This window comes from Nerophis lumbriciformis, linkage group LG15, assembly GCF_033978685.3.
Source record: "Nerophis lumbriciformis linkage group LG15, RoL_Nlum_v2.1, whole genome shotgun sequence".
NCBI lineage: Eukaryota > Metazoa > Chordata > Actinopteri > Syngnathiformes > Syngnathidae > Nerophis > Nerophis lumbriciformis.
In genome coordinates this window covers 20,109,180-20,133,623 of record NC_084562.2, presented here as the reverse complement: position 1 = coordinate 20,133,623, position 24,444 = coordinate 20,109,180, and the positions used below count along the sequence as shown (strand labels likewise).

Below are 24,444 nucleotides of genomic sequence, written 5' to 3'. Positions count from 1 at the left end.
TATACCTTTTTTTATTTGATTAATTTAGCTGAATATATTAAGACTTAATTAATGAAGAGATACTGGAGGAAACTGTTTGACAAAAAAGCACAATTTATTTTAAAAAAGGATTGTATATATATATATATTTTTTTAATTTATTTATAGAAAAGCGCGATATAAATTCTAATCCATTATTATTATTATATATATATATATATATATATATATATATATATGACTAATTCTGTTTAGTGTTATTTCATGTACTGTCATTATATATATATTGTTTACTTTTATTTTAACATATCTAATTTTTACTGCAATTATTCCTTTCTCTTCAACTACAAAACAGCAACAATTAAACACAGGGACTGAACAAACTTGAAAATTAAAATATGTACGTAAGCTTGTAATGTTCCAACTACAAAAAACATTGAAGAATTCAATAACTCCTCTCCTCGGCCGTATTAATATACCTGCAAACATTTTTTGTATAGCTTTGTATAAGATCTCTATACATTTATCAAGTAATGACGTGTATTCACCCTCATAACACGCCTAAGTGTATATTGTTTCAAGGTAAACCCAAAGTGCCACTTTGCCCTTATACAGTATAAGTGTGAATAAAGTGTAGCTGCTTAATGGCGTCCTGCATGAGATGTGCAGTTAGCGCATGTGCGAGCTGACAGGTAGCCAATTAGGATGGATGGTGGGGAGAAACTGTAATGACACATCTGACTTTTAAAATCTTCCTGGCGCACACATGATGCTCGCCTGTCAAGTGCAGGAGCACACAAACATCCACATTGCTGCTCTCAGGGCTAATTGAAAGAAAACCATATTGAAGACTTTGAGCACTTGCACCGCCCCCTGCTGGTAGAGCAGCGGTATGGCGCCTTTCAGCACCATGGACAGTTACAAACCATACATGAGCTTATCTGCAATATTAAATGGTCCAAGCCAGGGAAGTCCAAAGCGGCCTGTGGCACATTCTAAAAAATACTATATAAAAAATAAAAAGGTGAAATGTGGACTCCAATAACAGAAAGTTGCCATGCAGGCTGTTTTTTTTCTTTAAAAAAGGTCATTGCTCAAAAAACAATGAATCAAAATCAATGTTGTTATGAATTATTGATCAAGGCTCCAATTATTTCATACCAAATATTAAACTTTAAAATATTTTGGGGTGGAAATTGTGCATATTTTGTGTTGTTATAATTAATAATCAACAAATAAACCTGAAGTTGATCTGGAGACTTAAGTGTTGAGAGTTAAAACAAACAAAAATTAAAAAAAACATGTGACTTATTTTTAACACTTCTTTGAGTGGTGCCCTTTTCGATCCACAATAATTGGATTTAAAAAAAAAACTGTCATTGCTCAAAAAATAATAATTAAAATTGATGTAATGAATTATTGAACCAGTTGTCAAAAGAATTTTAGTGAGATTAAAAGAAAAACTGTCATTGCTCAAAAAATAATAATTAAAATTGGTGTTATGAATGATTGAACAAATTGTCACAAGAATTTTAGTGGGATTAAAAAAAAAACTGTCATTGCTCAAAAAAATAATCATTAAAATTAATGTTATGGATTATTGAACAAGTTTTAGGTTCCAATTACTTTACATCAAAACATTTTTTGATGTTTTTGCTATAAAACAAAGGTTTTCTTAAGCAAAACGGGCATAAAACATAATTTATTTCTTCATTTAATTTTTACTTTTTGACGGCTCGATCTGAAGTTGATCTACAGACTTAAGTGTTGAAAAAAATGTTTTAAAAAAAATCTACTTTTATGAATGGGACTTTTGGAGCCGCAATACTTTTTTGTGGAATTTTTCATTTTAAACTGTCATTGCTCAAATAAATAATAATGAATTAAAATCAATATTGCACTTTTTAAGGCTCTAATTACGTCACATCAAATATTCCACTTGAAAATATTTTTTGATGGGGGAAATTGCATATGTTGTGTTTTTGCCATGAAACAAAACAAAACAAAGGTTTTCTTAAGCAAAAAGGGCATAAAACATAATGTATTTCTTTATTTAATTTTTACTTTTTGACGCCTAGATCTGAAGTTGATCTACAGACTTAAGTGTTGAAAAAAACAAAAAAATAAAAAACACAACATTTTAATGAGTGGGACTTTCGGAGCCGCAATAATTTTTAGTGGGATTTTTCATTTTAAACTGTCATTGCTCAAATAAATAATAATGAATTAAAATCAATATTGCACTTTTAAAGGCTCTAATTACTTTACATCAAATATTCCACTTTTAAAATATTTTTTGATGGGGGAAATTGCATGTGTTGTGTTTTTGCCATGAAACAAAACAAAACAAAGGTTTTCTTAAGCAAAACGGGCATAAAACACAATTTATTTATTTATTTAATTTTTACTTTTTGATGGCTAGATCTGAAGTTTATCTACAGACTTAAGTGTTAAAAAAACAAAAAAATAAAAAACACAACATTTAATGAGTGGGACTTTCGGAGCCGCAATAATTTTTTGAGGGATTTTTCATTTTAAACTGTCATTGCTCAAATAAATTATAATGAATCAATATTGCACTTTTTAAGGCTCTAATTACTTCACATCTAATATTCCACTTTTAAAATATTGTTTGATGGGGGAAATTGCACATGTTGTGTTTTTGCCATGAAACAAAACAAAACAAAGGTTTTCTTAAACAAAAAGGGCATAAAACACAATTTATTTCTGTATTTAATTTTTACTTTTTGACGCCTAGATCTGAAGTTGATCTACAGACTTAAGTGTTGAAAAAAACAAAAAAATAAAAAACACATTTTAATGAGTGGGACTTTCGGAGCCGCAATAATTTTTTGTGGGATTTTTCATTTTAAACTGTCATTGCTCAAATAAATTATAATGAATCAATATTGCACTTTTTAAGGCTCTAATTACTTCACATCAAATATTCCACTTTAAAATATTTTTTGATGGGAGAAATTGCATATGTTGTGTTTTTGCCATGAAACAAAACAAAACAAAGGTTTTCTTAAGCAAAAAGGGCATAAAACATAATTTATCTATTTAATTTGTACTTTTTGATGGCTAGATCTGAAGTTGATCTACAGACTTAAGCGTTGAAAATAAAAAACAAAACAAACAACTTTTATGAGTGGGACTCTTGGAGCTTCAATAATTTTTAGTGAGATTTTTCATTTTAAACTGTCATTGCTCAAATAAATCATAATGAATTAAAATCAATATTGCTCTTTTTAAGGCTCTAATTACATCACATCAAATATTCCACTTTTAAAATATTTTTTGATGGGGGAAATTGCATATGTTGTGTTTTTGCCATGAAACAAAACAAAACAAAGGTTTTCTTAAGCAAAACGGTCATAAAACACAATTTATTTCTTTATTTAATTTGACCTTTTTGACCGCTAGATCTGAAGTTGATCTACAGACTTAAGTGTTGAAAAAAAAACAAAAAAATAAAAAACACAACATTTTAATGAGTGGGACTTTCGGAGCCGCAATAATTTTTTGTGGGATTTTTCATTTTAAACTGTCATTGCTCAAATAAATTATAATGAATCAATATTGCACTTTTTAAGGCTCTAATTACTTCACATCAAATATTCCACTTTTAAAATATTTTTTGATGGGGAAATTGCATATGTTGTGTTTTTGCCATGAAACAAAAGAAAACAAAACAAAGGTTTTCTTAAGCAAAACGGGCATAAAACATAATTTATGTATTTATTTATTTAATTTGTACTTTTTGACGGCTAGATCTGAAGTTGATCTACACACTTAAGCGTTGAAAATAAAAAACAAAACAAACAACTTTTATGAGTGGGACTCTTGGAGCTTCAATAATTTTTAGTGAGATTTTTCATTTTAAACTGTCATTGCTCAAATAAATCATAATGAATTAAAATCAATGTTGCACTTTTTAAGGCTCTAATTACGTCACATCAAATATTCCACTTTTAAAATATTTTTTGATGGGGGAAATTGCATATGTTGTGTTTTTGCCATGAAACAAAACAAAACAAAGGTTTTCTTAAGCAAAACAATTTATTTCTTTATTTAATTTTTACTTTTTGACGCCTAGATCTGAAGTTGATCTACAGACTTAAGTGTTGAAAAAAACAAAAAAATAAACAAACAACTTTTATGAGTGGGACTTTCGGAGCTGCAATAATTTTTTGTGGGATTTTTCATTTTAAACTGTCATTGCTCAAATAAATTATAATGAATAAAATCAATGTTGTTATGAAATATTGCACTTTCTAAGGCTCTAATTAAATCAGATATTCCACTTTAAAATATTTTTTGATGGGGGAAATTGCATATGTTGTGTTTTTGTCATTAAAAACAGTGTTTTCTTTGACACAAAACATTAAAAAAAATATTTTACTTTGACAGATAGACCTCAAGTTGATCTAGAGATTGAATAATAACTAATTATAACTAGATGAAGCAATTCCTGAAGGAATTGCGTGTGAATGCTCCAATGCTGCTGGAAGTATATTGTTACATCCCTAAATTGTATGTGATTATATTATTATATTATCCATGTTTTTTACTTTCTTTACTAAATGGCGTATTTTTGGGGTTTCTTTAAAAAGTAAATAAGCTATGAAACTATCATAATTTTAAATTGGCCCATTTTGTTAGATTTATAAAATGGTATTTACTTGATGTAGTGTGCAGTGTTGTTTTATGTAGAGGTACATAAAACAACATTGTGATGGTTTGAAATATTTTATTAGACAACATGTTTTCCCAAGATAACTATTGCCAATATACACAATATACAAAATTGTATAGAAAATAAAATACACACGAGTAAATGATTTACAGTAATGCAAACAATCCGGAGAAACCAAAAATATTTTCAAACATGAATTATATCGATGATTTAGACAGAAGCAAATTACACTTGTAATAGAATATATTTGCCCAAAAACACCATGATTGTGATTCTTGCCGACTTAGCACAATTGGTGTCCGTGATCTGTTCAAATAAATATTTGAGAACCGTCCCAAATTGCGCTCAGATTTCAAAGTTAACCACATCTGAAATGTTTTTGGTACCTTCTTCTTGTCTTCACGTCCTCATGTCCTCAATGACTTGATTTGATCTAGAAATAACATACACATTCATTACGTACGTACATAAAGTTGTTTATAGGGACGGGGGGGAAAACACTCTAACTACACAACATCCTATTTTTTTTTTTATGTCTTACACTTTTCCACCACTAGTGGCAGTAATGAGTCAGTCAGTTGACACGTGACAATGTCAAACAATGAGAAGAAGTCTGCTATAAAAGTTATGGTTGCGTTTAAGTGCTAAAATGATGACCAAAGTGACGAAGCTTCATTTTCATTTGCACTTTAATTTTGTTGACAGTTTATTTAGGAAACATTTATATTTGTCATATTTCTAAATAAATATTTGTATACGGTTGTGCTCATAAGTTTACATACCCTAGGAGAATTTATGATTTCTTGGCTATTCTTCAGAGAATATGAATGATAACACAAAAACCTTTCTTCCACTCATGCTTAATGGTTGTGTGAAGCTATTTATTGGCAAACAACTGTGTTTACTCTTTTTAAATCAAAATGACAAAAGAAAGTACCCAAATGACCCTGATCAAAAGGTGGCGTACAATCTGTACAAGAGTACAGTCCAGACGTTTCTCCTCAAATTGAGCCAAATTTAATTCTGTCTCTGTTTAATTCTTTGCTTCATGTCTTGTTTAATAGATGTCATCAGTGTTTGAACCTGACAGGAATATAGCAATATATCACCATGTAAAAAATAATGTATCGTATCGTGACTCAAGTACCGTGATATGTATCGTGACTCAAATGTAGTGATACCTATTATGACAAGTTGTGTGACACGTGTCATTTGGAATCACGATATTGTTATTTTGTGATTTGGAATATCGCAATATATAGCTATATCACAATACTGTACCATATTGTGATACGTATCGCGACACAAATATCATGCTCCCTATCGTGAAATGTACGATACGTACACATCTATCGTGATACTTCTTATATCATAAAGTCCTTGCCAATACCCAGCTGTAGTTGATGACATTAATTACTTTTGGAAAATACATTTTTTATTAGTATGTTGATGCAAAAACTACAAGCACAGGCGCACAAACACACACCTCGTGTCAAGTTTACCTTGTAACCATTCCACTCCCTCCTGTAAACCATCTCCTCTTAGAGCGTCAGTGCCACTGAAACATATCAACACTTACATTAACATCACGACATTTCACTTTACATTACCATGTTTTATTACAAACGAACAATAAATAGGTGAGATGTAATTAAAGTAACACAAGTTTAATAAAGCTGATAAGTGTTTTGGCACATTATTGTGGAAAGTGTTTTGAGGTTGCTTACACATTTTGTGTGAAAATAGTCCAGGTATGAACAAAATACATTTAACGCTACAATGTACACAAACAGCAGAAAGCATAAAATGAGAGCAGACTTAATGAAAATAATATTAACAATTACAGATGTCCGATAATATCGGACTGCCAATATCATCGGCCGATAAATGCTTTAAAATGTAATATCGGAAATTATCGGTATCGGTTTCAAAAAGTAAAATGTATGACTTTTTAAAACGCCGCTGTGTACACGGACGTAGGGAGAAGTACAGAGCGCCAATAAACCTTATAAGCCGGCCCAGTCACATAATATCTACGGCTTTTCACACACACAAGTGAATGCAAGGCGTACTTGGTCAACAGCCATACAGGTCACACTGAGGGTGGCCGTATAAACAACTTTAACACTGTTGCAAATATGCGCCACACTGTGAACCCACACCAAACAAGAATGACAAACACATTTCGGGAGAACATCCGCACCGTAACACAACATAAACACAACAGAACAAATACCCAGAAGCCCTTGCAGCACTAACTCTTCCGGGACGCTACAATATACACCTCATAGTCTTTCTCAGGGAGAGCATGTCCCAAATTCCAAGCTGCTGTTTTGAGGCATGTTAAAAAAAAATAAGGCACTTTGTGACTTCAATAATAAATATGGCAGTGCCATGTTGGCATTTTTTTTCCATAACTTGAGTTGATTTATTTTGGAAAACCTTGTAACATTGTTTAATGCATCCAGCGGGGCATCACAACAACATTAGGCATAATAATGTGTTGATTCCACGACTGTCTATATCGGTATCGGTTGATATCGGAATCGGTAATTAAGAGTTGGACAATATCGGGAGATCGGCAAAAAAGCCATTATCTGACATCTCTACTGATAAGTGTTTTGGCACATTATTGTGGAAAGTGTTTTGAGGTTGCTTACACATTTTGTGTGAAAATAGTCCAGTTATGAACCAAGTACATTTAACGCTACAATGTACACAAACAGCAGAAAGCATAAAATGAGAACAGACTTAATAAAAATAATAATAATAATAATTAGAGATGTCCGATTATGGCTTTTTTACCGATATTCCGATATTGTCCAACTCTTAATGACCGATACTGATATCAACCGATATATACAGTCGTGGAATTTTAACACATTATTATGCCTAATTTTGTTGTGATGCCCCGCTGGATGCATTAAACAATGTAACAAGGTTTTCCAAAATAAATCCACTCAAGTTATGGAAAAAAAAATGCCAACATGGCACTGCCATATTTATTATTGAAGTCACAAAGTGCATTATTTTTTTTAACATGCCTCAAAACAGCAGCTTGGAATTTGGGACATGCTCTCCCTGAGAGAGACTATGAGGTGGGCGGGGTTGGGTGGGGGGGTGTATATTGTAGCGTCCCGGAAGAGTAAGTGCTGCAAGGGCTTCTGGGTATTTGTTATGTTGTGTTTATGTTGTGTTACGGTGCGGCTGTTCTACCGAAATGTGTTTGTCATTCTTGTTTGGTGTGGCGCATATTTGTAACAGTGTTAAAGTTGTTTATACGGCCACCCTCAGTGTGATCTGTATGGCTGTTGACCTTGCATTGACTTGTGTGTGTGAAAAGCCGTAGATATTATGTGACTGGGCCGGCACGCAGAGGAAGTGCCTTTAAGGTTTATTGGTGCTATGTACCGTATTTTCCGCACTATAAGGCGCACCTAAAAACCTCCCAATTTTCTCAAAAGCTGACAGTGCGCCTTATAATGCGGTGCGCCTTATATATGGACCAATAGGTCTCGCAACCCCAGCCTCTACTTTAGCGTCTATTCTATGCGCCTTATAATGCGGTGCGCCTTATATATGAACTAAGTTTTAAAATAGGCTATTCATTGAAGGTGCGCCTTATAGTGCGGAAAATACGGTACTTCTCCCTACGTCCGTGTACACAGCGGCGTTTTAAAAAGTAATACATTTTACTTTTTAAAACCGATACCGATAATTTCCGGTATTACATTTCAAAGCATTTATCGGCCGATAATATCGGAAGTCTGATATTATCGGACATCTCTAATTCACACCCCTAATAAATTGGACGTCAAAGTTGACCAACTTCTCGGTTTACGGCCACGACCTTCTACTGGTCAAGTGCAAGACATGATTTATAATTTAGAGCCACATTTCACCAACTCAGAGGCGATACCGATAATTATGAAACTGATACCGATAATTTCCAATATCACATTTTAAAGCATTTATCGGCCGATAATATGGGCAGTCCGATATTATCGGACATCCCTAATAATAATAATAATAATATATTCTTACCAGATTTGCCAGGGTTTGTCCCTGATATTTTCCAAGCAGAGCAGCTGGGAGACCTTGACCGAAGACAAAGCGTCTCGGACGTCCATCTTGTTAGCCAAGAACAGGATGGGAATTCTCCTGTGCTTGATGTCTGTTGTTCGGACAGGACAGTGTTGGAAAATATACTTTCAGCAGTACTCTTTAGGTCAGTATTTTTCAACCTTTTTTGAGCCAAGGCACATTTTTTTGCGTTGAAATAATCCGGAGGCACACCAGCAGAAATCATAAACTCGGTTGACAGTAAAAAGTCGTTGTCGAAAATTGTTGGATATGACTTTAAAGCATAACCAAGCATGCATCACTATAGGTCTTGTCTCAAAGTAGGTGTACTGTCACCACCTGTCACATCACGCCCTGACTTATTTGGACTTTTTTGCTGTTTTGGTGGCATTTTCTCTTTTTTTTTGGTATTTTCCTGTAGCAGTTTCATGTCTTCCTTTGAGCGATATTTCCCTCACCTACTTTGTTTTAGCAATCAAGAATATTTCAGTTGATTTTATCCTTCTTTGTGGGGACATTGTTAATTGTCATGTCATGTTCGGATGTACTTTGTGGACGCCGTCTTTGCTCCACAGTAAGTCTTTGCTGTCGTCCAGCATTCTGTTTTTGTTTACTTTGTAGCCAGTTCAGTTTTAGTTCCGTTCTGCATAGCCTTCCCTAAGCTTCAATGCCTTTTCTTAGGGACACTCACCTTTTGTTTATTTTTGGTTTAAGCATTAGACACCTTTTTACCTGCACACTGCCTCCCGCTGTTTCCGACATTTACAAAGCAATTAGCTACCGGCTGCCACCTACTGATAGGGAAGAGTATTACACGGTTACTCTGCCGAGCTCTAGACAGCACGGACACTCAACAACAACACATCATTTGCAGACTATAATTACTGGTTTGCAAAAAATGTTTTTAACCCAATTAGGTGAAATTAGATAATCTCCCACGGCACACCAGACTGTATCTCACGGAACAGTGGTTGAAAAACACTGCTTTAGGTCAAGTGCTTGATTAAAGAGACATTTTGGAAAAAAAATCATCTTTACAAACAGAGCACAAACTTTTGCCCAGTCTAAAAAAACATCACCTATTATAAAAAACTGGAGCCTGTTTATAAAATCTATCATGTCCCTTAATTCCGTCACCTGTTTTCTCACGTTTGAGAGAAAAGGTGCTCGAGCGGTCGCTTTAGACGTTCTTTTATGACGCCATGCACAAAAAAAAAAAAAAACTGCTGTAAGTTTTAAAATTTTAAATAATTTAACCCAGCATTACGTTGCTGTTACATACCTGCCAACTTTTGAAATCAGAAAAACTTAGTAGCCAGGGTCCAGGGGCCGCAGGCCCCGGTAGGTCCAGGACAAAGTCCTGGTGGGGGTCTTCGCCCCCCGACGCAAAATGATTATTAGCATTCAGACAGGTTAAAATGTTGCTAAAACCATCACTTTTCTATCAGTCACAGTGACTTTTCAAAACAAAAATATTACGGCAAAAATCATATGGGTTGATTGACATGTTTATTCTGTAAGCTAACTTCAATAGTTTGAAATTATTTTGACAGTTAATGCCAGTTATCCTGTCAACCTTTCACAAGACTTCAATTTGTTAATTGAAAGTATAAACAGTATAAACACTTTTTACAGTAAACAAATGGTAAAACAGCACTAAACAATTCCATTAAAAAAAAAAATTGGTGTCATTATTAACTTTCTGTCCAAGCTTGTATAATCTACTGCCTTGTTCAATTGTAAAAAATATTCTGTGCCTAAAATTCACATTTCTATCACAATTATCATACTGTAAACATGGTAAGCTAACTTCATTAAAATTAATAGTCCTGTCAATAGCATGGAATTACAATTCAAATGTAGTTTTTTTGTAAGCCTTTCAAAAGAATTCAAAATATGAAAAATTAATGAAAATTAATTTAAGCCATCAGACACTTGAAAAGTGGCACATCACATCTCTAATGTAATCATTTTAACTTTTCAACAGAAATAGCACTGCAAAAATATTAAGGACATACTTCTGTATTTTGGTAGTTATGCTGTCAACATTTAACAAGATTTCTTCAACTTGGACTTGAAAGCATAAATAGTATAAACCCTTTTAACAGTATAACAGTACTAAACAATTCCAATAGATAACATTGGTGTCATTACCTTTTTGTGGCTAAAATCCGGCATTAGACTTGTGTTTTTTTGTCCCAACGTGGTCTTTTACATCGCTAATTCCTCCGTGTCCGATCGAAAAATCTTGTCTGCACAAGGTGCAATTCGCGTAGTTTTCACCCTTTTTGGAACGGATAATTATTCCCGGATAGGCTTTTGAATATTCTTCACGGAATGACTGCAGTTTTCTTTTCGGTTTAAGACTCGTTTGCGATTTTTCTCCGGCTGATTCCATGATCGTTCGCTCGTTTGGAAACAATGGCAACTGGTGCCTCGTGCTTGGCAGCGGTGCTATAAATAGCCTCGCGCATGGCATTCGGAATGGCTCGATAGGAAGTTACGGGAAGCATATGCGGTCCTCTCCAAGGTTTCTCATAGTCATTCACATCGACGTCCCACTGGGGTGAGTTTTTCCTTGCCCTTATGTGGGCTTTGTACCAAGGATGTCGTTGTGGCTTGTGCAGCCCTTTGAGACACTTGTGATTTAGGGCTATATAAATAAACATTGATTGATTGATTGATTGATTGCGAACAGAGCACAAACTTTTGCCCAGTCTAAAAAAAAGATCACCTATTATAAAAAACTGGAGCCTGTTTATAAAATCTATCATGTCCCTTAATTCCGTCACCTGTTTTCTCACGTTTGAGAGAAAAGGTGCTCGAGCGGTCGCTTTCGACGTTCTTTTATGACGCCATGCACAAAAAAAAAAAAACCCATCCATCCATCCATCCATCTTCTTCCGCTTATCCGAGGTCGGGTCGCGGTGGCAGCAGCTTAAGCAGGGAAGCCCAGACTTCCCTCTCCCCAGCCACTTCGTCCAGCTCTTCCTGTGGGACCCCGAGGCGTTCCCAGGCCAGCCGGGAGACATAGTCTTCCCAACGTGTCCTGGGTCTTCCCCGCGGCCTCCTACCGGTCGGACGTGCCCTAAACACCTCCCTAGGGAGGCGTTCGGGTGGCATCCTGACCAGATGCCCGAACCACCTCATCTGGCTCCTCTCCATGTGGAGGAGCAGCGGCTTTACTTTGAGCTCCCCCCGGATGGCAGAGCTTCTCACCCTATCTCTAAGGGAGAGCCCCGCCACCCGGCGGAGGAAACTCATTTCGGCCGCTTGTACCCGTGATCTTGTCCTTTCGGTCATAACCCAAAGCTCATGACCATAGGTGAGGATGGGAACGTAGATCGACCGGTAAATTGAGAGCTTTGCCTTCCGGCTCAGCTCCTTCTTCACCACAACGGATCGATACAGCGTCCGCATTACTGAAGACGCCGCACCGATCCACCTGTCAATCTCACGATCCACTCTTCCCTCACTCGTGAACAAGACTCCGAGGTACTTGAACTCCTCCACTTGGGGCAAGATCTCCTCCCCAACCCAACAAAAAAAAAAAAAAACCCATTCATGGTAATTTACATGATAAAGCTGTAAGTTTTAAAATTTAAAATAATTTAACCCAGCATTACGTTGCTGTTAATATGTACCTTTCACATTAAAGCTGAAAAGGTTCCAAGTACCTGGGAATTGATAGCAGACATGTCTTATTTAGCATGTGTTTTACTTTAAAAAGAATAGCAATGTCACTGTAACATTAGCACTGTTAGCTATGGTAGTTATTGTTAATGTTTGTGTCCTCGTGTCCGAGTCCTTGATGTCACGTTGTTGTCCCGTTGAGCGTTGTTACAGTGTATAGTATCTGCTAACTCTAGAAAAAATGTAAAAGGTAGCCCATAAAATGAAACAAAAAAAACTTACCAGGATGATTTAATAAAGTGTCCAATTCTTCTTTGGCCACAACCATCCTAAGCTTATCTGCGCTATCGATGACAAATATGACAGCCTGGCCCTCCCTGACAACACAAACAATGCAGCGACGTTAGTCAACATAATAATAATAGTGAGGGAAAGTAAAAGGCTGCACACTGACTTGTAGTAGTGCTCCCAGAGGTTTCTGTATCTGCCTTGGCCAGACATGTCAAACACTGTGAAGGAGAGACTGCACCAAGAGAAGGACACATGTTTCATTTCAAGATGGACTGAATCAACAACAACAACACGCTGCTGTGTTATTATGAAAAGCCACCTGGATGTCTTGAACTTCTCTATGCTGAACCCAATGGTCGGGACGATGTCTTGTGCCTGGGCCTGTGAGACAGATTTTGTACGTTATTACAAACCCCATTTCCATATGAGTTGGGAAATTGTGTTGGATGTAAATATAAACGGAATACAATGATTTGCAAATCCTTTTCAACCCATATTCAGTTGAATATGCTACAAAGACAACATATTTGATGTTCAAACTCATAAACTTTATTTTTTTTTGCAAATAATAATTAACTTAGAATTTCATGGCTGCAACACATGCCAAAGTAGTTGGGAAAGGGCATGGTCACCACTGTGTTACATGGCCTTTCCTTTTAACAACACTCAGTAAACGTTTGGGAACTGAGGAGACACATTTTTGAAGCTTCTCAGGTGGAATTCTTTCCCATTCTTGCTTGATGTACAGCTTAAGTTGTTCAACAGTCCGGGGGTCTCCGTTGTGGTATTTTAGGCTTCATAATGGCCAGTCTAGTACCCGCACTCTTTTACTAAGAAGCCACGTTGATGTAACACGTGGCTTGGCATTGTCCTGCTGAAATAAGCAGGGGCGTCCATGGTAACGTTGCTTGGATGGCAACATATGTTGCTCCAAAACCTGTATGTACCTTTCAGCATTAATGGCGCCTTCACAGATGTGTAAGTTACCCATGTCTTGGGCACTAATACACCCCCATACCATCACAGATGCTGGCTTTTCAACTTTGCGCCTATAACAATCCGGATGGTTCTTTTCCTCTTTGGTCTGGGGGTCACGACGTCCACAGTTTCCAAAAACAATTTGAAATGTGGACTCGTCAGACCACAAAACACTTTTCCACTTTGTATCAGTCCATCTTAGATGAGCTCAGGCCCCGTAAAGCCGACAACGTTTCTGGGTGTTGTTGATAAACGGTTTTCGCCTTGCATAGTAGAGTTTTAACTTGCACTTACAGATGTAGCGACCAACTGTAGTTACTGACAGTGGGTTTCTGAAGTGTTCCTGAGCCCATGTGGTGATATCCTTTACACACTGATGTCGCTTGTTGATGCAGTACAGCCTGAGGGATCGAAGGTCACGGGCTTAGCTGCTTACGTGCAGTGATTTCTCCAGATTCTCTGAACCCTTTGATGATATTACGGACCGTAGATGGTGAAATCCCTAAATTCCTTGCAATAGCTGGTTGAGAAATGTTGTTCTTAAACTGTTCAACAATTTGCTCATGCATTTGTTGACAAAGTGGTGACCCTCACCTCATCTTTGTTTGTCAATGACTGAGGATTTCATGGAATCTACTTTTATACCCCATCATGGCACCCACCTGTTCCCAATTAGTTCACCTGTGGGATGTGCCAAATAAGTGTTTGATGAGCATTCCTCAACTTTATCAGTATTTATTGCCACCTTTCCCAACTTCTTTGTCACGTGTTGCTGGCATCAAATTCTAAAGTTAATGATTACTTGCAAAAAAAAAAAAAAGTTTTATCAGTTTGAACATCAAATATGTTGTCTTTGTAGCATATTCAACTGAATATGGGTTGAAAATTATTTGCAAATCATTGTATTCCGTTTATATTTACATCGAACACAATTTCCCAACTCATATGGAAACGGGGTTTGTATTAAAGTCTTCATGGTGAACACATACAGGAAAAATTACTTATTGTTTTTATTTTTTTTAGGGATGTGCCGATCCATTGGCCACAGATCAGTACAAAAAGGTATGTAAATCGCCATTGTTGGTTAATGCCCCTCTGGCCGATACTGTATTTAACATCAGCTAATTATGATTCTCCATACACAGTGTGGAGCCGCTCTTCTAAGCTAATAATAATCACATTCATTGCAGCAAATAAACTGCATTTCTTAGTATATTAGTATCAATTAGTAAACAACAACAGTGCAATACTTTTTTAATGACATGGTCACTACTGCCTAGTTTCTCTTGTTATATTCTTATTTGACTGTTATATTTTTATTGTCATTGTTGTTTTTAATTTTTATGGTAATAATTTTCTATTTTGTTTCCATTTATACCCCCATTATTGACTTTTTAAATTAGTTAATTTTCCTGAGGGAACTCTCCTGAAGGAATCAATAAAGTTATATCCATCCATCCATCGGTATTTTTCAGAAGCAGTGTAGTACCGTTTTTAATTCATTCGTACCGCGGTACTTTATTAGTATCTGTGTACCGTACAACCCTTGTAGATAGTAGTTTCTATTCTTGATTAGTTATTGTATATTAATATTTTTGTTACGTTCAAACAATTGTATGTGATAAAAGAGAATAAGGAACTAGTTTAAATATTGTGTTGATGTGGTTAAACTGTCAATAACACTCACCATATATAAACTGGAATATGTACAGCTAATACATTTTTTTTTGTATCGGCCAATCTCATTTCCGGACGATCAGTATCGCAATCTGCAGTATAAAACCCTCAACATACCTAAGTTTTTCTATTTCACCTAGAAAGAAAGCTGTAGTTTGGGTAACGTTTGACTAATTTGGCATTATATTATTGATATATAGAAAGAGCCCAACAAACAGAAGTGGACCTACGTTGGAAGGTTTGAGTTTGTTGATGATGGTGGTTTTCCCGCTGTTGTCCAGGCCCAGACAAAGCACGTTCACCTCCTTCTTGAAGCCCAGCCATCCTGCCAACTTGTCAAACAGCCCCATTGGCAGCAACCATCCGCTGTCGTCCGCTCTGCAACAAAAGTAACATCTCACTGTGTCAACACTCATCTTGTATGTATGTATGTATATATATATATATATATATATATATATATATATATATATATATATATATATATATATATATATACACATACATACATATGCTATTCTACACCAAACAATCTGTCATTCCAATTCTTATTCCGCCAAAGTTCGCCTGCTTTCACAGTCCAGTTTTCATCCGATCGGAACCGTTTGGATATCAAAACTTTCGGTTCGATCAGGAATCGTGAGCTCACAAAAAGGAATTTTATTTATAGATTATATTAAGTTAAAGTACCAATGATTGTCACACACACACACACACGAGGTGTGGCAAAATTATTCTCTGCATTTGACATCACCCTAGATCAGGGGTCGGCAACCCGCGGCTCCGGAGCCGCATGCGGCTCTTTGATCACTCTGATGCGGCTCAGCAGCTTACTTGCCGAACCCCCCGATTTTCCCGTAAGACTTCCGGAATTCAGTGACTCTCGCAGAAAACTCCCGGGATTAATATTCTCTGATTTTCGCCCTTACATCTATAATAAGGGCGTGCCATGATGGTACAACATTTGACGCCCTTTACAATCTGTATTAATAGTGTGCCAGCCCAACCACTTGTTATACAGTATGCATCTTCTGCTTGCACACGTAAGTGACAGCAATGCATACTTGGTCAACAGCCACACAGGTTACACTGACGGTGACCATATAAAACAACTTTAACACTCTTACTAATAATGCACCACACTGTGAACCCACACCAAACAAGAATGACAAACACATTTCGGGAGAACATCTGCACCGTAACACAACATAAACACAACAGGACAAATACCCAGAATCCCATGCAGCCCTGACTCTTCCGGGCTACATTATACACCCCTGCTACCACCAAACCCCGCCCCCACCCCAACCCTGCTCCCTCACACATCAACCCCCCCCCCCTCTCTGTGCGTCGGTTGAGGTGGGCGGGGTGTGTAATGTAGCCCGGAAGAGTTAGGGCTGCATGGGATTCTGGGTATGTGTTCTGTTGTGTTTATGTTGTGTTAAGGTGCAGATGTTCTAACGAAATGTGTTTGTCATTCTTGTTTGGTGTGGGTTCACAGTGTGGCGCATTATTAGTAAGAGTGTTAAAGTTTTTTTTATACCGCCACCGTCAGTGTAACCTGTGTGGTTGTTGACCAAGTATGCCTTGCTGTCACTTACTTGAGCAAGCAGAAGCCCACACAACGTGTGGCTGATCAGGCACGCTGGTTGTAGTGGGTGCTATTTGCTCTACCATCTCGGCACGCATGACGCTGACAATCGCCATTCATATAAAACCTGCGTGCCGCACCAGCATTCAAATTCCATATTAAGGTGTGGGCAGCGTGTCTGAGACCCCTGGTTTATACATAGCACAAAGCAAAAAAAAAATTTGTATGCAGTGTTATTCCATTTTAAATTTCAAAAAAATGTTGCGGCTCCCATTGTTTTCTATAATTTGTGAAACTGATCAAAGTGGCTCTTTGACTGGTAAAGGTTGCCGACCCCTGCCCTAGATCACCCCCTTGGAGGTGAGGGGAGCAGTGAGCAGCAGCGGTGGCCGTGCCCGGGAATCATTTTTGGTGATTTAACCCCCAATTCCAAGCCTTGATGCTGAGTGCCAAGCAGGGAGGTAATGGGTCCTATTTGTATAGTCTTTGGTATGACTCAGCCGGGGTTTGAACACACAAACTACCAATCTCAGGGCGGACACTCTAACCAATGCAATCTGTTGTTGTGTTCCCTAATTTGAGTGTACATAAATGAAGGGGTGTGTTGCTGAGCCCGAGCTGGACATAATCTGGACTGGACCTGGTTTTAAGAACCCTTTAAACAATCTAATTTAATTGACAACCTAGTCTGGTGAAGATAAGTGTCAGGCTTGTCACTGACAGTTTGTTTATGTTTTAGTTTTTCCTCTGTGTTTGTCTGTATTTCTTGTCAGCGCTTTTATTTTGGTTATTTCCTGAGTGCTGTTTCCCCTCAGCTGCGGCTGATTGGCACCTGGCCACACCTGGTGTCAATCAGCCCGTTGCTATTTAGACCTGCTTTGACCTCCAGTCAGGGCTGGAGTATTGTCGATGTCATTGTCTACTACTTGTCGTTGTAGCTGTAACCTGTATCCTGTAGCTGTGTGTAGCTTGCTGTCTTTTTGTTCCTAGTTCCTGTTTGCTGGTTCCTGTTTCCCGTTTTCCAGTTTGGCTGTTCCTGGTTTCTGGTTTGTGTTTTTTCTTAATTTTATGGACATTAAATTATGTTTTCCTGCACCAAGCCTGCCTTCTCTGCATCTTGGGGTTCGTCACCAACACTTTGTGACAATAAGGTCCTTTAAAAAAATAAAAATAAGATAAATAAATAAAAAACATTTTCTTGAATAAAAAAAGAAAGTAAAACAATATAAAAACTGTTACATAGAAACTAATAATTAATGAAAATGAGTAAAATTAACTGTTAAAGGTTAGTATTATTAGTGGACCAGCAGCACACAATCATGTGTGTTTACGGACTGTATCCCTTGCAGACTGTATTGATATATATTGATATATAATGTAGGAACCAGAATATTAACAGAAAGAAACAACCCTTTTGTGTGAATGAGTGTGAATGGGGGAGGGAGGTTTTGTGGGTTGGTGCATTAATTGTAAGTGTAATTTGTGGTTTTTTTATGTTGATTTAATAAAAAATTTAAAAAAGGAATTTTCAAAAATATCCAAGCTTACCCAGAATTTGCGGTTTTCAGGACATTTTTCTCATTGAAAATGATTGGGCCATTTTTCAAACTTGCACAATTCCCACATTTTTCACCCGATTCAAAGCGTTCCACTTTCAACACCTTTCAGTCTTCTTGGACAATTAAGCTTTTTTTTTTTTAAGTAAAAAAAAAAAATTACAGGAATTTTCCAGTTTTCCAAAGCCCTATTTTCAATTTTTGTTGGGGGCGCGTGGTTGAGGTGCAGGCAGCATACCCCTTCCCCTTCGAGCTGTCCTGGATGAAATTAAATTCTTTTTTTCCAATAATTTTAGAACTTGCAAGCGTATTTCTTCTTCTTACACGTCGTCGCCATGTCTCTTCTTCGTTCTTCTGCTTCGTCTCCTTCTTGTTTTGTGTGCAGTTGTGCACTGATCTCCAAAAGCCGTAGATGTTATTGTAGCGTCCCGGAAGAGTTAGTGCTGCAAGGGCTTCTGGGTATTTGTTCTGTTGTGTTTATGTTGTGTTACGGTGCGGATGTTCTCCCGAAATGTGTTTGTCATTCTTGTTTGGTGTGGGTTCACAGTGTGTTGCATATTTGTAACAGTGTTAAAGTTGTTTATACGGTCACCCTCAGTGTGACATGTATGGCTGTTGACCAAGTATGCATTGCATTCACTTGTGTGTGTGCTTGTGTGCTTGAGTGTGCTTAAACTTAACGTTACCATTAAACTAGTTAAAAGATCATACAACGTGTCAGCATTGTTGTCCGGGTGGAAATCGGGAGAATGGTTGCCCCGGGAGATTTCCGGGAGGGGCACTGAAATTCGGGAGTCTCCCGCATACTTGCCAACCCTCCCGAATTTCAGTGCCCCTCCCGAAAAGCTCCCGGGGCAACCATTCTCCCGATTTTCACCCGGACATCAAAATTAAGGGCGTGCCGTGATGGCACTGCCTTTAGCGTCCTCTACAACCTGTCGACGCGTCCGCTTTTTCCCCATACAAACAGCGTGCCGACCTAGTCACATGTTGTATGCGGCTTCTGCATATACACGAAAGTGACTGCAATACATACTTAGTTTAACAGCCATACAGGTCACACTGAGGGTGGCCGTATAAACAACTTTAACACTGTTACAAATATGCGCCACACTGTGAACCCACACCAAACACGAATGGCAAACACATTTCGGGAGAACATCCGCACCGTAACACAATATAAACACAACAGAACAAATACCCAGAATCCCTTGCATCCCTAACTCTTCCGGGCTACAATATACACCCCTGCTACCACCAACCCCCCCACACTTTATAGCGAACACGTTATCGAAGAGTCATGCGTCACATGGTAATGTTTTTGTTGGCCAGGTGTTCTGAAATTACACTTTACAGCGAACAAATACCGAAGCGTCATGTGTCACGTGGTAATGTTTTTGTTGGCCAGGTGTTCTGAAATTGCACTTTATAGCGAACACGTTATCGAAGAGTCACGGTAATTTTTTGCTGGCCAGGTATTCTGATATTACACTTTATAGCGAACACGTTATCGAAGAGTCATGCGTCACATGATAATGTTTTTGTTGGCCAGGTATTCTGAACTTACACTTTATAGCAAACTCGAAGAGTCACATAGTAACGTTTTCGTTGGCCAGGCATTCTGAACTTACACTTTATAACGAACACGTTATCGAAGAGTCATGTGTCACATGGTTTTGTTTTTGTTGGCCATGTATTCTGAAATTACACTTTATAGCGAACAAATACCGAAGTGTCACTTGGTAAGATTTTTGTTGGCCAGGTATTCTGAAATTACACTTTATAGCGAACACGTTATTGAAGAGTCATGCGTCACATGGCAATGTTTTTGTTAGCCAGGTATTCTGAAATTACACTTTATAGCGAACAAATATCGAAGCGTTATTTGTCACATGGAAATGTTTTTGTTGGCCAGGTATTCTGAAATTACACTTTATAGCGAACAAATATCGAAGAGTCATGTGTCACATGGTTTTGTTTTTGTTGGCCAGGTATTCTGAAACTACACTTTATAGCGAACAAATACCGAAGTGTCACTTGGTAAGGTTTTTGTTGGCCAGGTATTCTGAAATTACACTTTATAGCGAACACGTTATTTAAGAGTCATGCGTCACATGGCAATGTTTTTGTTGGCCAGGTATTCTTAAATTACACTTTATAGCGAACAAATATCGAAGAGTCATGTGTCACATGGTTTTGTTTTTGTTGGCCATGTATTCTGAAATTACACTTTATAGCGAACAAATACCGAAGTGTCACTTGGTAATGTTTTTGGTGGCCAGGTATTCTGAAATAACAGTTTATAGCGAACACGCTATTGAAGAGTCATGCGTCACACGGTAACGTTTTTGTTGGCCAGGTATTCTGAAATTACAATTTATAGAGAACACGTTATCAAAGACTCACAGTAACGTTTTTGTTGGCCAGGTATTCTGAAATTACACTTCATAGCGAACACGTTATTGAAGAGTCATGTGTCACATGGTAATGTTTTTGTTGGCCAGGTATTTTGAAATTACACTTTTTGAAGAGTCATGCGTCATGGTAATGTTTTTGTTGGCCAGGTATTCTGAAATTACACTTTATAGCAAACACGTTATCGAAGAGTCACAGTAATTTTTTTGCTGGCCAGGTATTCTGATATTACACTTTATAGCGAACACATTATCAAAGAGTCATGCGTCACATGATATTGTTTTTGTTGGCCAGGTATTCTGAACTTACACTTTATAGCGAACTCGAAGAGTCACATGGTAATGTTTTTGTTGGCCAGGCATTCTGAACTTACACTTTATAACGAACACGTTATCGAAGAGTCATGCGTCACATGGTAATGTTTTTGTTGGCCAGGTATTCTGAAATTACACTTTATAGCAAACAAATTATCGAAGAGTCATGTGTCACATGGTTTTGTTTTTGTTGGCCAGGTATTCTGAAATTACACTTTATAGCGAACAAATACCAAAGTGTCACATGATAATGTTTTTGTTGGCCATGTATTCTGAAATTACACTTTATAGCGAACAAATACCGAAGAGTCACGGTAATGTTTTTGTTGGCCAGGTATTCTGAAATGACACTTTATAGCGAACAAGTTATCGAAGAATCATGTGTCACATGGTTTTGTTTTTGTTGGCCAGGTATTCTGAAATTACACTTTATAGCAAACAAATACCAGAGCGTCATGTGTCACATGGTAATGTTTTTGTTGGCCAGGTATTCTGAAATTACACTTTATAGCGAACAAATACCGAAGAGTCACAGTAATTTTTTTGCTGGCCAGGTATTCTGAAATGACACTTTATAACGAACACGTTATCGAAGAGTCATGCGTCACATGGTAATGTTTTTGTTGGCCAGGTATTCTGAAATTACACTTTATAACGAACACGTTATCGAAGAGTCATGCGTCACATGGTAATGTTTTTGTTGGCCAGGTATTCTGAAATTACACTTTATAACGAACACGTTATCGAAGAGTCATGCGTCACATGGTAATGTTTTTGTTGGCCAGGTATTCTGAAATTACACTTTATAGCGAACACGTTATCGAAGAGTCATGTGTCACATGGTTTTGTTTTTGCTGGCCAGGTATTCTGAAATTACACTTTATAGCGAACAAATACCAAAGCGTCATGTGTCACATGGTAATGTTTTTGTTGGCCAGGTATTCTGAAATTACACTTTATAGCGAACAAATACCAAAGCGTCATGTGTCACATGGTAATGTTTTTGTTGGCCAGGTATTCTGAAATTACACTTTATAGCGAACAAGTTATCGAAGAGTCATGTGTCACATGGTTTTGTTTTTGTTGGCCAGGTATTCTGAAATTACACTTTATAGCGAACAAATACCAAAGCGTCATGTGTCACATGGTAATGTTTTTGTTGGCCATGTATTCTGAAATTACACTTTATAGCGAACAAATACCGAAGAGTCACGGTAATGTTTTTGTTGGCCAGGTATTCTGAAATTACAATTTATAGCGAACACGTTATCGAAGAGTCACATGGTAATGTTTTTGTTGGCCAGGTGTTTAAAAAAAGATAGCCGCATGTTTTATTAGCTGGTTATCCGCTAACGGGGCTAAAGAGAATTAACAGCCGCAGTGCCATTATGTTAATCTTCTCTACATGCCACCACGCTAACACTGCACGGCTTCACGCTTCAGTTTGTATACGTGCGACACAATTAAACGTGTTTTCGAAGACAAAAGCCAAGAACTTAGGCAAGTCACAAAAACAAGGTAGAAGCACGTAAACAGCTAATATTCAAGCTAGCTGGGCTAACGCTAACATGCAACCTGTAACTCTTACCCAGACGCTTGTATTGCTTGGAATATCCTGGATTGTACCTGGAAATTAACTCCGAGTTGTTGATGCTTCAAGCAAGTTTATTCCATCAGCAGTAAGTCCAATGTTTCATTATTGTTTCTCTCATGGTGACCAGGATACGCTCCTGATTTATGGTGCCTTCAAGTGCACTGGCGGGTGCGGGATTTTGGAGCATCAAGGCAGTTAACAGTGCGCGGAACGCCCCCTTTTAGCTACGAATTTGCGTCCCTCTGCTTTAGAGTGGGCATAAACTACTTAAATTTACACTAACGTGGAATCAATTGATCATTTATGTGGGTTGGTGTCGATAAACTAAGCAAACTTACCTCACTGGTGTTAGCTCGGACTCGGAGGGGCGAAAAATAATCAGATAAATAAACAAATGATCCTATGTGGTCATCTTTATCTTTACTAATACATTTGAATTGTATGAATCATTCGTGTATTTGACGCAATTGTACGTGTGCGCGCGAATTAGATGCAATTGATCAAAGTACTCTACTTTCCGTGGGTCCTTTAAACGCGCATTGTTGTTGCCGGGCGACCACAGCGCCCGACTCCATCCTGACACCTGCAGGCCAAATAAAGGTATTGCTCAAAAAGAAAGCATCAAGGATATGTCAAAAATAATCATAATTAAATGTTTTATATATTATTTGTGATCATTTTTATGATACAATGTACATGTTAGAGTATAAAATCATAAACAAATATGTCTCGGTACCTACCGTGTATAACCACTGTGGGCCACATACTGAAAAATCATAACTTTAAAAACAACAACACATTTTTAAAACCATAAAAAAATACGGTATTTTTGTTTACCTTTAGGGCTCCTCTTAAGTTTGGTCCCGGGGAACTGGAAGGGTCTCAGTCAAAACATTTAAAAAAAATAAGTCATATATATGTTTTTTTACATTCAACACTTTAGATCTATCAGTCAATATAAAGTTTACTTTTTTTTGTTGCGTTTTATGCCCTTTTTGTTAAAGAAAACCATGTTTTTTATGGCAAAAACACAAAATTAAATTAAAAGTGAAATACTTGATTCAAATTAATTGGAGCTTTAAATGAATCAATAAGTCATAACAACATTGATATTAATTTATTATTATTATTATTTTAGCAATGACAGTTTAAAAATAATCCCACTTCTTAGGGATCCAAAAAGGCCCCACTCATAAAAGTGTTAAACATCATCTAGATCAATCACCAAAATGATTCCTGGGCGCGGCCACCGCTGCTGCCCACTGCTCCCCTCACCTCCCAGGGGGTGATCAAGGGTGATGGGTCAAATGCAGAGAATAATCTCGCCACACCTAGTGTGTGTGTGACAATCATTGGTACTTTAACTTTAACTTTAACTTTAACTTCAAATCTAGATATCAATTAAAAGTTTTAAATATTTTTTTTTATTTTTTTTTGTTTTATGTCCTTTTTGTCATAGAAATCCCCAAAAATGTCCAAGTGGAACATTTGATGCGAAGTAATTTGAGCTATAAATTAGTCAATAATTAACAACAGCATTGATTTCGATTCATTATTATTTTGTGTGCAATAACAGTAAAAAAAAATCTATAAAAATTTAGAGGAATCCAAAAACTGTTAAGAAAAAGGTAAAA

At 37.2% G+C, this 24,444-nt stretch overlaps 1 protein-coding gene across 3 annotated transcripts; it reads right to left on the bottom strand.

Annotated features, from left to right (window-relative positions):
* Positions 1-4,718: 4,718 nt before the first annotated feature.
* Positions 4,719-23,261, bottom strand: arl6 (ARF like GTPase 6). 3 transcript variants are annotated; one of them, XM_061974745.1, is made up of 8 exons: positions 23,149-23,261; positions 15,571-15,718; positions 13,005-13,066; positions 12,849-12,917; positions 12,677-12,771; positions 8,723-8,852; positions 6,181-6,236; positions 4,719-5,111 (listed from the first exon to the last, which is right to left on the bottom strand). In XM_061974745.1, the coding sequence occupies exons 2-8, from the start codon at positions 15,688-15,690 to the stop codon at positions 5,086-5,088; spliced, it is 558 nt and encodes a 185-aa protein (XP_061830729.1). In that variant the 5' UTR covers positions 15,691-15,718; positions 23,149-23,261; the 3' UTR covers positions 4,719-5,085. The 3 variants fall into 3 exon arrangements, with proteins under 3 accessions (XP_061830729.1, XP_061830726.1, XP_061830728.1); XM_061974742.1 differs by lacking the exon at positions 23,149-23,261 and adding an exon at positions 22,805-22,969; XM_061974744.1 differs by lacking the exon at positions 23,149-23,261 and adding an exon at positions 22,843-22,969.
* Positions 23,262-24,444: the final 1,183 nt, after the last annotated feature.